General features: G+C 42.1%; 1 protein-coding gene across 3 annotated transcripts in view; it reads left to right on the forward strand.

Annotated features, from left to right (window-relative positions):
- phactr2 (phosphatase and actin regulator 2) overlaps positions 1-14341 on the forward strand; it is a 52046-nt gene extending 37705 nt beyond the window's left edge. Inside the window, exons 5-13 of one of the 3 annotated variants that reach the window (XM_029765138.1) lie at positions 374-628; positions 1921-2464; positions 3810-3991; positions 4425-4581; positions 4829-4884; positions 7428-7489; positions 11349-11486; positions 12156-12232; positions 12400-14341. In XM_029765138.1, the coding sequence (XP_029620998.1) occupies positions 374-628; positions 1921-2464; positions 3810-3991; positions 4425-4581; positions 4829-4884; positions 7428-7489; positions 11349-11486; positions 12156-12232; positions 12400-12415 (1487 nt within the window). In that variant the 3' untranslated portion in view covers positions 12416-14341. The remainder of the gene's footprint in view (positions 1-373; positions 629-1920; positions 2465-3809; positions 3992-4424; positions 4582-4828; positions 4885-7427; positions 7490-11348; positions 11487-12155; positions 12233-12399) is intronic. The other 2 variants (XM_029765140.1, XM_029765141.1) reach the window with 2 other exon arrangements.
- Positions 14342-18203: the final 3862 nt, after the last annotated feature.

Genomic DNA, 18203 nt, shown 5'->3' on the forward strand with positions numbered 1-18203 from the left:
ATGGAAATAAAAGTGATGAAAAAGAGTGCTAAGATGGAGAACAAGATACTGGAGTTTTGGTGTCGGTACAGCCAAGTAGTGCATACATAATATTGCGATATTGTCAAAACAATACGATATATCATCTAAAATAATATCCCGATATGTAACTGTATCCATTTTTTAAAATTCTTCTCCCATCACTATAATACACATTAGGTTGGAGGTCAGGTCATGTCTGTTAGACTTCGCTTCCTACCTTAGATATGCACATGATGGAGCCACTTTACGTTCCCGACTTTTACGACTATTAGCTAGACACATTTTTCTACATGGTCCCACCCTTGTGTTTGTCTCTCCCTGACTCCCTCCATCTGGGTTTGGTAAATTACAGGAGAGGTTGCTCTGCTCCCCCCTCCTCTACCTCCCTTAGTGAGGAATGAAATCAAAGCTACTCCAAAAGGAAACCAGGCCAGAACGCGGGAGGCTAAAAAACATCCCACCACCGCTCCTCCCAAATCAGCTGGTGGGGCTACAGCAGGGCGCAGGGACGGGACCGCTGGTGTTAAAAAGCTGCCCAAAAGCACAGGCAAACAAGCTTCCGCACTGCCGCCCAAACAAAACCCTCGAAACAATTACATTGGGAACGGTGAGTATCAGTTGCACTGGTTGGTTGGGAGAGAGAACCCTATTGGCATGGAGAATGCACCCGTCTTCGCATGTGAAAGGCCTCCCACCGCCTATCAGTCCATCCCTCCTTGTTCCCCTTCAGGATTGAATGGTAGTGTCCATACTAGAAAGCTAGGGATTTACAGTAGTTGAAAGTTGAATTGTTCTTGTTGTGAAACAGGAAGTGAGGAGAGTGTGTACAGAGAGTTGCTTGCCGAGACTTCTCCATTTTCAGACAGCATAGCACTACAATAAGATACGCTGTGTACTGTGTGTCCCATCTTTGTTCCCCTGCCTGCCTGCCTGCCTGCCTGCCTGCCTGCCTGCCTGCCTGCCTGCCTGCCTCCGAGGGTTTCTGAAAACCCTTGCTTTTTTTGTCTTTGGTGCATGATTATCTGGTTCATGGATCGTTTGGTTTCCCAGGGCGATGTGGCCATGACGTGTGTGTGTGTGTGTGTGTGTGTGTGTGTGTGTGTGTGTGTGTGTGTGTGTGTGTGTGTGTGTGTGTGTGTGTGTGTGTGTGTGTGTGTGTGTGTGTGTGTGTGTGTGTGTGTGTGTGTGTGTGGGTGCGCCAGCGTCCGTGCATGTGACTTGTTTGACCCCACCGGCGTAAACTGCACTACCCAGGGACAATTGTGTTGATTGTAATGGGCATGCCTAACTTAGTATTTTATGAGTTTCTTAGAAGAAATGCCAGATTTTGGGCTGTTGATATTTCTGTTTCTGTTTAATATCCATTGTTATCCTCTGCCTATAATAATTTTGAGTGCACATTGTTCTCTTGTTGAGTGTCAGTAGTTTATTTGGTTTTGAATAGCTTTTGTATATCTGCCAAATGGCTTATCCACATTACGACCTCTTTCACAGCCACTAATAATATTTGACTCTTAGACCCAGGCCATGACCCCACTCTATGAAGGTGTCTCAGGGAGAGTTGGGATATGCAAAAAAAGGAATGCTTATAATACACACTTGTACATGTGTGAAATAGGACAAATATAAGCACCAACAAAATAATTATTATTATTTTACTCTTCTTATTCTGTCACATGACCACCAACATTCTATAGAAGTAATGTATGTTTTTTGTCAGGGACAATGCATCATTGACTGTTAATGTGTCAGACTTAGACAAAAGGCTCATGTTCGTCTTTAGTGCCTGGGCAGGTCATTTGACATGAATGCACTAACAAAAGCGCATAAAATGCAACAGGACATCAGACCGTTTTTTTGTGTTTAACATAAATCTAATGAAGTTTCCTCTCCTCTCAGCCAAATCCTCTCATCCTAAGAAAACTGGAGGCACATCCAAGAGCACGGCCCAGTCCTCATCCTCCTCATCGTCCACACCGCGTACCACAAAGACCTCCAAGGACAGGCCTGCCAACCCAACTGGGACAGATAAGACAAACAAGCGCGTCCTCCAACTAGTAACTGACCCTTCCAGCTTCTCTGGAGCTCCCAAGGCCTCCCCAGAGAAAGACAGCCTTTCTGGAGAGAGGCGGGTCCCGGGCACTGGGGATGGGCATGGGAACCAGGGGTGCAAGGAGGAGCCCTCTTCTGGCCCAGAGGGCAGGCCTGCTGCTCAGGATGACTCCTCTCTGACTGGAATGGATAAAGACAATGCCTCAGGAGCCAGTCCTCAGGACCCTGGGGAGAAGGCCCCTCTGGTCAACAACGCCACTGAGGACACTTTCTTCACCGAGTCTCATAGCGAGAGCTCCATGGAGGAAGCCCTGGGGACTGGGGAAGATGGAGGTGGTGACCGTGGGCAACAGTCGGGGGACGCAGACCATGAGTTAGAGAAACGTCAGTGGTACGTATCGATACTGCAACACAGATCTATAGACTTCTAGTGCAGAAAAACCCTATGGGAAGACCTGGGTCAAACACACTTTCAAGTATTTAAGATATGTGAGGTACACTTGATGTAGCTTGAATTCTGCACTTTTGGGACTGTTCCATTGAACCAGGCCAGTTACATCAACTATTTGAAAATAGTTGAGTTATATATTTGACCCAGGTTGGAATTAAAAGTCTCCTCCAAACTGAAGATAATAAAATGTTGTCTTACATCATAATTGCTGTCATGAAACTTTAGAATGAAATCTGGTGGCATTGGTGGGAAAGCTCTTTACCGCAATCATGCTTCCTAAAATAGAACAGTATGCTTTAGAAAACTCCATTGAATACATGGTGTAATTCTTACTGCACGTGTAGTGTAAATTGATTTGAAAAGTTTCAACTGTGGCTGCAATGTTGTTCGTCATTCTCAGTGTTTTGCAGCTTGAGATGGTCAGCATTGGGAGTCACACAGTACTGCAGAAGATGGCACAGCAGTGTGAAAAGCTATCCTGTGTGGGAACATAATTCTGATAGGTTTTGCTTTACTGGATTATTTCCCACTGGTATTGCACTTGGTCATGTGTTCAACAGTAGGTCAACACAAAGGTCAAAGTCTATAAATGTACAATACTCTACCTTATAGTCACTACCACTCACAGTATGCATTCTAAAAGCTGTTGTTCTTAGTTTTCAACCTTCACATTTTACTATGTGCTGTATTCTTAAATGGCTCCTCATTGCCGAAGTACTGTTCTGATGATGAACACAGCTTGAGTTGAAAGCCCAGAAAATGATGTAAATATTTTAGCAGCATCAGCAGCCTAGTTTACCATTTACCGCTACCTGGATTCAATGTTGTCATAATTCATAATGGCTGCTGTGTAATAGGGAGTAACCTATTTCAGCCCTCTATTTAAACATTTGGTGGTGTGGCAAATGGTTGTCTCTCTCTCACACACACGTCTGAGTCAGCATAGATGTCATAAATGGCCTTCATAGCCCTGAGCTGAACTGGTATAACTTGAATTGGGACAGTAAGTCACAGAGCTCTGTCTGTGTTATAGGCCTTAAACCATTTAGAAAGATGATAGTTCACATGACTTGCATGATACCAGATTCATGAGGAAAAGACTGTTGGGAAAGAAAAGGCCTGTTTTCACCAGCATTTTTGGTCTATATACCCTTCATTAGAGTTTGTAAATCGACATTATCCATTATGCAACAAGGAAAACAATGGACATGATAAATAAATCAGAAGACAAGATAAATCAAACCGGTAAGAATGGTTTATCAGGGTTTTGATGATATGATTCCAGGCCTACCAATGGGATTGGAGAGAAGAAGCTCCACAGTGTTAACCTGGAGAGCCCAGAGGTTACAGTCATCCCAGACAGCACTACGGAGTCTGACTACCAGTCCACAGTCAGCGACTCCGACTCAGATGGGCCCATCCTCTACCGAGACGAAGACGAGGATGAGGAGGACGAGTATACCACAAGTAAGGAATCCGTTGCAGATGTAGAAGCTTAAAGCTCATTGTATTCTAGCCTTTTTAGTCAGTCCGCATGTGTTAAATATCTGTCTGTCCAGCCTTTGCAACAAATTAGTCCGTAGCCACTCGTGCACCAGAAACAAGGACTAGAAACAAGAACAAAAAAAAGGACTACAAACAAAGACTAGAAAGAAGGACTAGAAACAATGAAAACAACCTTGATAACAATCTCACTTATTGTGTTTCCACACTCTTTATTGGTGGTTTTATATGTACTTCTTGACTTATATTTTATATTTACTGCACAGCACACATTCCTATAATGCCGTACTCTTGTCCTCTGACTCAGCCCATTTTAAGACTCTCTGGGGGCAGCCTGCATGGCGTAGGCTGGGGGAAGGGGCTAGCTAGATTTTCAGGATTATTATTGGTTTTGTAGGCTCCCTAGCCAGTAAGATTCGCCGCAGGGACACCCTGGCCATCAAACTGGGCAACCGGCCCAGCAAGCGAGAGCTGGAGGAGAAGAACATCCTGCCTCGCACCTCTGAGACCGAGAGGCAGGAACTCCGGCAACAGATTCACTCCAAGCTAGTGAGGTACAGAGTACACCCATGGAGTCATATACACACACACGCCTACACATGCATTGTGTGTATTTAAGATTGTATTTCATCGGAAATAACTGTTCTGGTGTGAGATTTCCGAAAACTTGGTAGCACTAAAATCCTCTTTCATCTAAGGGACTTAAGATGATCTTAGTGCTACAAAGCTTTTGGGGAACTCACCCCTGTTCCCAAATCACTGAGGTATTGTCTCGTTTCATTCTCCCTCTGTCCCTCACAGACGACTTAGTCAGAGGCCCAGCACTGAGGAACTGGAGCAGAGGAACATTCTGAAACGTGAGTGACGACAGACAGATGCCACCACAGACAGACAGCACCACATTGGCCCCAGTCAGACAACCCCTTAGTACTGTACAAGACATTTCCTCCACACAAGGTCTGTTTGTCTTCTGGCTTTGGTCATGTGTGTTTTTCAGATTATATACTGAACAAAAATATAAACGCAACAGTCAAATCTTTGAAATTGTTACTTGAGTTACAGTTCATATAAGAAAATCAGTCAATTTAAATGTAAAAAATTAGGCCCTAATCTATGGATTTCACATGACTTGGAATACAGGTATACATCTGTTGGTCACCGATACCTTTAAAAAAACAGATAGGGGCGTGGATCAGAAAACTAGTCAGTATCTGGTGTGAGCATAATTTGCCTCATGCAGTGCGAAACATCTCCTTCGCATAGTTGAACAGGCTGTTGATTGTGGCCTGTGGAATGTTGTCCCACTCCTCTTCAATGGCTGTGCGAAGTTTCTGGATATTGGCAGGAACTGGAACACTCTGTCGTACACGTCGATCCAGAGCATCCCAAACATGCTCAATGGGTGACATGTCTGGTGAGTATGCAGGCCATGGAAGAACTGGGACATTTTCAGCTTTCAAGAATTGTGTACAGATCCTTGCGACATGGGGCCGTGGATTATTACATTTACATTTAAGTCATTTAGCAGACGCTCTTATCCAGAGCGACTTACAAATTGGTGCATTCACCTTAAGATATCCAGTGGAACAACCACTTTACAATAGTGCATCTAAATCTTTCGGGGGGGGGGGGGGGGGTAGAAGGATTACTTTATCCTATCCCAGGTATTCCTTAAAGAGGTGGGGTTTCAGGTGTCTCCGGAAGGTGGTGATTGAATTGATTATAATGCTGAAACATGAGGTGATGGTGGCGGATGAATGGCACGACAATGGACCTCCAGGATCTCGTCACGGTATCTCTGTGCATTCAAATTTCCATCGATTTAAAATGTCATTGTGTTTGTTGTCTGTAGTTTATGCCTACCCATACCATAACTCCACCGCCACCATGGGCCACTTTTTTCACAACGTTGACATTAGCAAACCACTCGCCCACAAGACGCCATACACGTGGTCTGCGGTTCTCTAAAACAACGTTGGAGGCAGCTTATGGTAGAGAAATTAACATTCAATTATCTGGCAACAGCTCTGGTGGACATTCCTGCAGTCAGCATGCAAATTGCACACTCCCTCAACTTGAGACATCTGTGGCATTGTGTAGTGTGACAAAGATGCATATTTTAGAGTGGCCTTTTATTGTCCCCAGCACAAGGTGCACCGGTGTCATGATCATGCTGTTTAATCAGATGCTTGATATGCCACACCTGTCAGGGGGATGGATTATCTTGGCAGAGACCAACACTTTATATGTTGCGTTTATTTTTGTTCAGTGTAGATAGTTCAGTTCCACATGACCTAAAAAGCTGATGACTTTATCCCATTCAGTCAAAGGTTGATGCTAGACTAGTTACGTTTTCATAAGGAGACGGTGTATGTGAATAAATTAGCCCCGCTGGAATCCAAGACAAAGGTGAAGTTGTTCTCCTGGCCTGGACAGCTCTGCATCAAGGTCTAATGGTGCATTGATGTGGGGGGAGGCCAGTTATCGACTGATGGCTCATCTACTTGCCCAGTTTATTGCTTAGTAAATCAATTTTGTGAAACACATTACGCCAGATTGAGCATGACCAGTGAACATTAACATTTTTAAGAGGATAACATCTTGAGCTCTTATCGTGCCAGACAATGTTTTACATTTTTGGGTCAGAGAAGGTCAGGATAAAAGTCAATAGGAATGTGTTATTTATGTTTACCTGGTCATTCCCTTTATCTCCTAGAAGCTAACTTTGTTCTAAGCAAATCAAACTTAATCTAAAGTGCATCGGGACACACTTTACAGGCAAATCTAAGGACTACCATTTGATCAACAGGCTTAAAACATGTTCCTGTAATACAGTCAATGCTCACGTGGAGATTTCCTGTCTATTAAACAGGAAGCAGTGAAAGAAGGGGCCATTTTGTTGTTTTAATGCAGAAAACACCCCAGCAAGATTATTTATGAGGTCTTTGTGGTGGAATCATAATACATGAGGCTAAGAGGGAGAGGGCAGTTAACTGACTGTTGCCTTATTGAAAGCAGATGGCAAAGGTTGCACGCCTCCCAGGGACTCTATACACATCTGTCACACACTCAACAACTACCTGTTGAAGAATATAACACAGGTCTACACTGCTCTGGTTTAAAGAGTTGACTATGTATGGTTAAGAAAGTACGACTCCAAATTAAAGTTTGTCAGATGTTTTCAGACCTCAAAAGCAGACTAAAGTTGAGATAAGTCCATGTTCCAGGCCATCTGTTTTGTAGATGCAGCCATATGGCACATTCCAAAATCAATGGGAAGGATAAGCACTGTATCATTTCCAGACTTTCCATTAACCACATTGCTTAATTGATAATCACTATATTGGTCAGTGAAGTACCACCTTAGCCTACTTACAACTTCTTTTTAATTTCACTGCAGAGACGAATGAAGCTGATAAACATGAAGCCATACAAGAGATTAAAAGGAGACTCTCCCGAAAGGTACTGTCATTTATACTTTATTTAGGCACACCAATACTAGGCTTGCTGAATGTCTGCATCTCATTAGACATAAAATTCATGTAATGACTCGTTGATACAGTGCATTCGGAAAGTATTCAGGCCCCTTGATTTTTTCCCACATTTTGTTACGTTACAGCCTTATTCTAAAATGTATTCAATTGTTTTTTTTGCTCCTCATCAATCTACACACAATACCCCATAATGACAAAGACAACAACGTTTTACATTTTTGCACATTAATAAATAAATAAAATAATAATAATGAAATGTCACATTTACAAAAGTATTCAGACCCTTTACTCAGTACTTTTTTGAAGCACCTTTGGCAGCGATTACAGCCTCGAGTCTTCATGGGTATGACGCTTGGCACAACCTGAATTTGGGGAGTTTCTCCCATTCTTCACTGCAGATCCTCTCAAGCTCGGTCAGGTTGGATGGGGAGTGTCGCTGCAAAGCTATTTTCAGGTCTCTCCAGAGATGTTTGGGCTCTGGCTGAGCCACTCAAGGACATTCAAAGACTTGTCCCGAAGCCACTCCTGCGTTGTCTTGGCTGTCCTGTTGGAAGGTGAACCTTGGCCCATGTCTGAGGTCCTGAGCGCTCTGGAGCAGGTTTTCATCAAGGGTCTCTCTGTACTTTGCTCCGTTAATCTTTCCATCTATCCTGACTAGTCTTCCAGTCCCTGCCGCTGAAAAACATCCCCACAGCATGATGCTGCCACCACCATGCTTCACCGTAGGGATGGTGCCAGGTTTCCTCCAGACATGACACTTGACATTCAGGCCAAAGAGTTCAATCTTGGTTTCATCAAACCAGAGAATCTTGTTTTTCATGGTCTGAGAGTCTTTAGGTGACTTTTGGCAAACTCCAAGCGGGCAGTCATACACTTTTTACTGAGGGGTGGCTTCCGTCTGGCCACACTACCATAAAGGCCTGATTGGTAGAGTGCTGCAGAGATGGTTGTCCTTCTGGAAGATTCTCTAATCTTCGCAGAGGAACTCTGGAGCCATGTCAGAGTGACCATTGGGTTCTTGGTCAACTCCCTGACCAAGGCCCTTCTCCCCCGATTGCTCAGTTTGGCCGGGCGGCCAGCTCTAGCAAGAGTCTTGGTGGTGGCAAACTTCTTCCATTTAAGTATTATGGATGCCACTGTGTACTTGGGGACCCAATTGTTTTGGTACCCTTCCCCAGATCTGTGCCTCGACACAATCCTGTCTCAGAGCTCTACGGACAATTCCTTCGACCTCATGGCTTGGTTTTTGCTCTGACATGAACTGTCGACTGTGGGACCTTTTATATACAGTTGAAGTTTACATTAACCTTAGTCAAATACATTTAAACTCAGTTTTTCACAATTCCTGACATTTAATCCTAGTAAAGATTCCCTGTCTTAGGTCAGTTAGGATCACCACTTTATTTTAGAAATGTGAAATGTCAGAATAATAGTGGAGAGAAGGATTTATGTCAGCTTTTATTTCTTTCATCACATTCCCAGTGGGTCAGATGTTTACATGCACTCAATTAGTATTTGGTAGCGTTGCCTTTAAATTGTTTAACTTGGGTCAAACTTTTCGGGTAGCCTTCCACAAGCTTCCCACAATAAGTTGGGTGAATTTTGGCCCATTCCTCCTGACATAGCTGGTGTAACTGAGTCAGGTTTGTAGGCCTCCTTGCTCGCACACGCTTTTTCAGTTCTGCCCACAAATCTTCTATAGGATTCAGGTCAGGGCTTTGTGATGGCCACTCCAATACCTTGACTTTGTTGTCCTTAAGCCATTTTGCCATAACTTTGGAAGAATGCTTGTGGTCGTTGTCCATTTGGAAGACCCATTTGCGATCAAGCTTTAACTTCCTGACTGATGTCTTGAGATGTTGCTTCAATATATCCACATAATTTTCCTGCCTCATGATGCCATCTATTTTGTGAAATGCACCAGTCCCTCCTGCAGCAAAGCACCCCCACAACATGATGCTGCCACCCCTGTGCTTCACAGTTGGGATGGTGTTCTTCAGCTTGCAAGCATCCCCCTTTTTCCTCCAAACATAACAATGGTCATAGCATGGTCATAACAATGGTCATAACAATAGTTATATTTTTGTTTCATCAGACCGGAGGACATTTCTCCAAAAAGTACCATCTTTGTCCCCATGTGCAGTTGCAAACCGTTGTTTGGCTTTTTTATGTCGGTTTTGGAGCAGTGGCTTCTTCCTTGCTGAGCGCCCTTTCAGGTTATGTTGATATAGGACTCTTTCACTGTGGATATAGATGCTTTTGTACCTGTTTCCTCCAGCATCTTCACAAGGTCCTTTGCTATTGTTCTGGGATTGATTTGCACTTTTCACACCAAAGTACGTTCATCTCTAGGAGACAGAACACGTCTCCTTCCTGAGCTGTATGACGACTGCGTGGTCCCGTGGTGTTTGTAGTTGCGCACTATTGTTTGTACAGATGAACGTGGTACCTTCAGGCATTTGGAAATTGCTCCCAAGGATGAACCAGACCTGTGGAGGTCTACAGTTTTTTTTCTGAAGTCTTGGCTGATTTCTTTTGATTTTCCCATGATGTCAAGCAAAAAGGCACTGAGTTTGAAGGTAGGCCTTGAAATACATCCACAGGTACACCTCCAATTTACTCAAATGATGTCAATTAGCCTATCAGAAGCTTCTAAAGCCATGACATCATTTTCTGGAATTTTCCAAGCTGTTTGAAGGCACAGTCAACTTAGTGGATGTAAACTTCTGACCCACTAGAATTGTGAAACAGTGAATTATAAGTGAAATAATCTTTCTGTAAACAATTGTTGGAAAAATTACTTGTGTCCTAACTGACTTGTCAAAACTATAGTTTGTTAACAAGAAATTTGTGGAGTGGTTGAAAAATGAGTTTTAATGACTCCAACCTAAGTGTATGTAAACTTCCAACTTTAACTGCTGACAGGTGTGTGCCTTTCCAAATCATGTTCAATCAATTGAATTTACCACATCTCAAGGATGATCAATGGAAACAGGATGCGCTTGAGCTCAATTTCAAGTCGCAGAGCAAAGGGTCTGAATACTTTTTTAAGTAAGTATTTCTGTTTATTAGTTTTTATAAATGTGCAAACATTTCTAAAAACCTGTTTTCACTTTGTCATTATAAGGTATTGTGTGTAGATTGGGGGGGGGGGGGTGATTTAATCAATTGTAGAACAAGGCTGTAATGTAACAAAATGTGGAAAAAGTCAATGAGTCTGAATACTTTCCAAATGCACTGTATATTTGGTAGACAGATCCATCTGGTGGACACAGCTGGAACTGAAATAACTGATACCAAACACATGTCAATCTCATGTCGACTGAATATATGGACTGAACTCAATATAATGAATTACCAAACAATGTCTTGATTTCTGAATTTCCAACTCATTTGTTCCTTGTCAATTAGTTTTTTTTGTTGACATTGTAAAATTCAGCAATCGTATAACTCAGTTGGCACAGTGCATACTGTAGGGCATTCCAACTCTGTGTGAGCAGCATGCCTCAAAGTGTAGCATCAGGCTGCTTGAAATTCCTCAGATTGCTCGCCCCCAGTGGTGGTAGGGAGGGAAGAGGGGATTGGCCAGGGTTAGGCCAACGAGGCTTGACCTCAGCTATATTGAGAATGGCACCGTGGAAGTATGGCACCGTGGAAGGAGTTCAACTTTTCCCACAACTCTCTACCCATCTTCTCCCGGGCCCTAAATGTTTTATCTACAAGTCCCAATTTACAGTTGTCAATCACTGGTTACTTTGTGTGTGTGTGTGTGTGTGTGTGTGTGTGTGTGTGTGTGTGTGTGTGTGTGTGTGTGTGTGTGTGTGTAGCTGAGTGTGAGGCCCACAGTAGCAGAGCTGGTGGCTCGGCGGATTCTGCGCTTCAATGAGTATGTGGAGTGCACAGATGCTAAGGACTATGACCGCCGTGCAGACAAACCCTGGACCAGGCTCACTCCAGCTGACAAAGTGGGTCCCAGACTCCTACTGTATAATGTTATTGCAAGAGAACCTAAAATACCTGACATTCATAATGTGATTAAATACTTGGAATAAGACAGGTTATAAAAAGGTGTAATTAAAAAACGTTTTGTTAGAATTTTATTCCTCATGCATACCACATACTGGCCAGCAACTGAACCATACTCTAAATACATTATTCACAATAATAATAATGATTTATCATTTAAAGCTGCAATATGTAACTTTTTGGGCAACCTGACCAAATTCGCATAGAAATGTGAGTTATAGATATGTCATTCTCATTGAAAGTGATGTTCTATGTGCGCTATTTCTATGTTTCCCATTCTTAAGTTTTGATTTTGCACCTTTTACTTTCAGTTTTGTACACTAGCTTCAAACAGCTGAAAATACAATATTTTGGGTTATTGAAAATATATCTCACAGTGGTTTAGATGGTACTATGATTCTCTACACTGCATTTCTTGTTTTGTCACAAACTGAAGTTAGGCAAATTAATCTAATTTTAGCAACCAGGAAATGGTGGAGCGATTTCTGCATATTGCATCTTTAATCTTCAGTTATATGAAACATGTTTACCTGTCTGAAAGTATTGATGTTCTGACATTTTTTCTTTGTAAATGAAGACTTTGATCTTGAATGTTTATATTCCCTCAGGCTGCTATCCGTAAAGAACTGAATGAGTTCAAAAGCAAAGAGATGGAAGTTCATGAAGAGAGCAAGCAATTCACCAGGTAATGACAACTTCGACCTTATTGACCCCCAGCCATTATACTACATTATGTTATGAGTCATACAAGATAATAAACTGCTGTTTGATTTAGCCCTAGTATGCAGTGTACTATAATAGGTAGACTGCCGTTCTGAACCAACAGCATCTGTTTTCCCTGTGCCTTGGCAGGTTCCATCGGCCCTGAGGTGTCTATTTCTCCAGTGGGGGTCCTGGTCAGCTGCCGGCCCTGCCTGAGGGCTCTTTCTTCCCGCTGCCCTGTGTCCCGCTGTGGGCTTCACCGAAGCCGGGAGCCTAGATGCCCCTAGGCACGGACACATGGACAATGTCCCCTGGGGCAAACCGGTCTCCAGCTATAGAGATCAATGACATTGGGCCACACCTGGTTACACAGACCAGACTGAGCTTTAGTGTTGTGTGGAAAGATACAGAGAGAGCGAGAGGCCAATATCCATCCAGAGAATGTGAATGGGCCGAGCCCATGCCCATTCACCGTCTTTGCACACCATGAAGAAAAAAACTGTTGCACTTTGTAACACAGCGCTGATTGAATTACCCACATACTGTACCTGTTGGCTTCCCCTAACGCCCCCTAACAAGCTTTGACCAAGTCCCTGTGGAAGGGAAATGGTTTTGCAACTATGGCGATGTTGTAGGTTAGGCAAGTCCAGCCAAGGGTAACGGTAATCAAATCAATACAGCATAAACGGTGCAATTAAATGCTTACTTGCGAGCTTCCTCAACAGTGCAATGAAAAATATAAACAAATCAAAAAGTTAAACACATAGTCATAAGCTTAATGTAATGTAAGTGCATGGAAAGGAGTGTTTAAGAAAGAATGGTCACTTTTACTGCCATTTGGTTTTGATGGTGGAAATGAAGGTGTTTTTGGGTCTTGTTTTAAGGGGTGATTGTTCATGCTGATCTTAAAGTGGCTGGGACTACATGAATTGTGCCTAGATACTAAGCATTATGTATCATTACTATATGTGTCATGCTTTTTGGAACTGTAAGTTACCATTATTGAGCATATCTTTATGGGGACAGAGAAGAGTGGACCCTTTTGATTGGTGTAGGCAATACTATGCAAATTCCCCTCTATCTGCAAGTCATCCGGTGAGTTTCCAAATTTAGAGCAAGTTCAGACACAATTGGTCTGCTTTTGATTGGTTGAGCTGTTCATAATGGATGGTCTGTGTAGTTTGAAAGGATGTGGTAAATGTTAGCATTTTACAGACCCAGATAAATCCATCACACGCTTTTTTCCTGATCATAAAATGTATTTTGTAAAGCATTTCTTTGACATTTCTGTGATCAGGTGTACCAATCCATCAGAATGTATATTCATTTCAGACCACAGTATTCATGTCCATTTCTTTCTCGTTCTATAGATTTTTTGTAAGAAAATGTATATCTGATGCATGATCACAACATTACTGCCAATTACCTGATAGATTTTTACATTGATGTGATGAACAGGACAATTTTCGTAGTTTCTTTTTAAACCCCCCCCCCCCCCAATCTCGATTGATGGCGCTATGTGCTGTTCATATGTGAGTACTGTATCTTTGAATTATGTCATGTACATAATAGTAATGTATATGCAGTTATTGTCACTCCCATATTTATCATGCATATAGGTCTATATGTGCATCATATGCCTCTAAATGTCTTTTATTTTTCAGTTGTTGATCACGTAACTGTGGATACCATTTATGCGAAACATCAACGGTGTATGCTCAGGAGGAAGATGCCATAACCCTTCAGTATTAGCTACATAGACTGAAAGTGACCCCATGGCCACTGAATTGGTGTCACATGTTGACTTAGACATCCATTAGGATGTCATGTATATTGATGAAAATACACACTGTATGTCTCACCGTCATTGTGTATTGGTTTTTATGAGATACCTTTTTTCGTACTGCTTCTGTGATCATTGTGCACAATGGCTTTAAAGTGGCCAGGATCTAAATGTTGTAGAAGTGTGTTTGTGTTGAAAATCATCTGTGCAGTGGAAAGTAATGTCTGCCTGGCCTGAGCCCACCGTGCAGTCAACTGTGAAGCCATTGAGTGGGTCAATTAAAGCTGAGCAGGAGGGGGTGCGCTCGTTCTCAGTGGCATATTGTCTTTCTATCTGGTCCTTGGCCATTGATCCCAGTGGAGAAGGGATAGTCCAAAGCACCTCTGTGGACCTAGGCAGCATCAAGTGCCAAAAGTAAAATGTTCAGTCTCTTAGAAGGGTCAAACTTACAGGCAGGACTGCACACTTGAGACTACACGTCTCTCAAGTAATATTCTTTGTCATATTTTGAAGCAGTGTATCTCTGTGCTGGAAATATATGTAGCTAATATGTGTGTGTAAGATACTTTATGTGAATGTCTATTGGAGTGGAATGGGTTACTTTTGAGCCGTTTGTTTGACACCTGCTAAACACACAGATGGTTTAAAAGTTGCTTAAATGTCTTAACATTTTACTAGAAGTAAGACAGATGCAGCATGTCAATTTGTATCACTTTCCATTGGGTTACATCAACACAACTCGCATGGATGGGGGTTTATTGGTTTCAGTTTGTAGGTTAATGTAGGAGTTGCAGTCAAACCGACATTGCTTGTCAGTGGAGGCTGCTGAGGGGAGAACGGCTCATAATAATGGCAGGAACGGAGAGAATGGAATGGCATCAAACACCTGTGTTTGATGTACTTGATACCATTCCCGATTCCGCTCCCATCATTACCTTCTCGTGCCACCAACCTCCTACTTACATCTGTGCACATATTTGTGATATTGGCCATTGATTTCACAGGCTCAGCAATATGACATGATATCATCATACGGTACACAGCGAGGCGACTTCCTGTTTACAGCCATGAACAACAACGGAGTGTGTGAGCTTGTTTTGCACAGCCAGGGGACGCCGAACCATGTAACCAAAGGCAGAGTTTGCTGTTGTAATCAATTGCTGTAGAGTCGGGGGCGGCAAATGTTGGTCACTAACTAAAACACGACAGATAAGGACTAATTGTCAGACAGATCAAAAAAGCAAGACTTGTTTCTCAGACAGCACCATGACACTGTTCCATTTGTCTCTGATTCAAATGGCTATTAACGTTTGTTAATCTGAAGTGCTAACTCCGCCCACCCGGGCAACAGCCAAGGGACCGGGCCTTGCAAAACAAGCTCGCTCGATTAAAAATCTGCCAAAAAATTGCTTCTATTGGCTGTTTCCAAATTGTGTCCTCCTTTGCAGCATCCCTACACTGGGAAGAGCCAATAGTAGTAATACGTGGGACTTATATAGCGCTTTACAATTGTAGAAACTAAAACAATGCCAGACTAACAACAGGAAGAAACATGAAACGAAGAGAAGGGGGTAGGGCTTGAAGGTAGGAAAATAATGGGCGGCTAAGGTAGATTGATCAGTCACTAGCCCTGTTTATACCTGGTGCTAACGTGTCCTTTGTCCTAATCTTGTCCACATTCTGATTGTGCCCATATATTTAGACAGGTGCAGACAATTTAAAAGACTTATTGTGATCAGATCTTATAAGTGTAAACTGACATGATCAGCACAATATCTGGATGAAAGATACATGTAAGAACTAGGTATAAACAGGGCTTGTGATGAGTATATTTGGGGGATCTCGTCCTTTGAAAAAGGAGTGGCAGACTTGGCAGATTCGTCATTGACATCTTTAAGCAGCAAGTTGCCTAGTTATTAAAGGTTAAATAAAAAAAATATAGAAAGTTGCCCCGCTGTGTGGGATGATGTCATACTGATGAGTACGCTGTAATCAATGGAGCAGTCTAGCCAGTATGTGACACAACATTCATATTGTACACCCTCACCTTGAAAGAGTGAAACTCTTTCTAATAACTCTCCCATCAAATATTTTTTGATCAAAACCACTTAATAGCCTTTATTGTCCGAGGCGCCACTTCCACATTGTACACCCTCACCTTGAAATATTGAAACTCAAAACAGTGTAGCCTTCTATCATCAGAGGCGCTAGGCCTGTAACAGAAGATTTAAATGATATTTACAGTGTTTTTCTCACGTCTTGTTTATTCCCCTGCTCCTGAAATGTCCACAATTTGTTCAGGTGGAGATCAAGTGAAATGAAATCAAAAAAAAAATATGGTGTCCTGGCTTGATAATTTGATGTATTGTAAGAATTATTTCACAACTATAGAAAGTTTTAATTTACCTCCTAGACCCAGACTATGCATTGACTTTGACGTTGTTTAGTGTTTTGTGGTCATTTAACGCTCTTCTAATCATATCTGGAACACAGTGTAGGTACTATTATAACTTATAATTATATATCACAGACCTAGGGTTGCAAAATTCTGGTAACTTTCCCAAAAATCTCAGGTTTTATAGAAACTCTGGTTGGAGCATTCCGGATTTTCTGGTATACAGTCCACATACGTTGACTAATAGTTATACAAATGCAATGCGGCCCACTCTAATTGAAGTTGATAAAGCCAGGTGTTACATCCATGTTCCAATTGTCTCAAGGCTTAAAAATCCTTCTATAACCTGTCTCCTCCCCTTCATCTACACTGATTGAATTGGATTTAACAGGTGACATCAATAAGGGATCATAGCTTTCACCTGGTCAGTCTATGTCATGGAAAGAGCAGGTGTTCCTAATGTTTTGGACAATCACTGTACACACCAATGTATGACAAATCCCTCAGGACTGCCATGAAGATAATTTGTGCTTTCCAATTATCAATTGACCTTTTTAATTAAATGAACGACTGCAATGAAGTGAAATGAATCAAATGGAAAAATACATCATTTAAGGAGAAATTAAAATCAATCGACACAAATCATACTTGAGTATTAATAGATGTTGTTGGTAGCAATGTAATTTCAGACCAGGATAGCTGAACCTATTGTATGGGTTGTGATATACTGCTCTGAACAGGTTGCAAATGGCTTTTACGATAAATCAAGTATTGTTCCCCTACTAAATACCACTATACAAGTTTAAGTTACTATATTGTGGCAGGTAAATGCTTTTTAAACCACATGTCTTCTTTGTGCTCCTCGCAGACGGCATGTCACTTTAATTGGTCACAGACTGCACCAAAGTACATTAAAGGATAAATTGATAACCCAATTTTTCACAGCTCATCTGCCGTACCAGCCTGCCAGCTATCTGTAGAGGCTTCGGCAGCATGTGTGTAATGAAAGTGCCTCTGTGAACGGGTTAAGGGAAGCGGCTCATCCTAGCTAAGGCTCTGTCTAAATGATGATACGGTCACTCAATCTGCCCTCAGTCTGTCTTGTAGATGTCATGCACCTGGAAAATGTGATTTCACTAGCAGGATGACTTTCCCCATCTGGTACACTGCCTAGGTTTATATTCCATCTTGATCTATAAATAATTCACAAAAGGCAGTGTTCAATCTGTTTTTTCTCCCAGATGGATGTTCCTCTTTGTGAACCTGGGATTTATCCATTTGAATGTTTTCTATTACTTCCTAATGAGTTTAGAGAACAGAGAGATACAGTGAGATTAAAGTGCTTCTTGTGTTGCTCTGAATCCACGATGTGGCAGAGGTTGAAAAGCCCTAACACATACATTTTCTCAACAACAGGTTATTGTCAATAATATCAAAGGCTGCACTGAAATCAAACAGTACAGCTCCCTAAATCTTCTTATAAATTTCTTTCAAGCAATAATCGCTCATTTGTAACGGCTGTCGTCTGAAGAAGTGGACCAAGGTGCAGCGGAGTTAGTGTTCATTATAAACAACATGAACACTATACAAAACAAGAAACGAGTAAACTGACAGCAAACAGTCCTGTCTGGTACAAAACACTGACAGAAACAATTACCCACAAACCCAAAGGAAAAACATGCTCCTTATGTGTGACTCCCAATCAGCAGCAACGAGCTTCAGCTGTGCCTGATTGGGAGCCACACACACGGCCCAAAACAAAGAAATACAAAAACA

The sequence above is a fragment of the Salmo trutta genome, chromosome 10 (genome assembly GCF_901001165.1).
Source record: "Salmo trutta chromosome 10, fSalTru1.1, whole genome shotgun sequence".
In the NCBI taxonomy this organism is placed as follows: Eukaryota; Metazoa; Chordata; class Actinopteri; order Salmoniformes; family Salmonidae; genus Salmo; species Salmo trutta.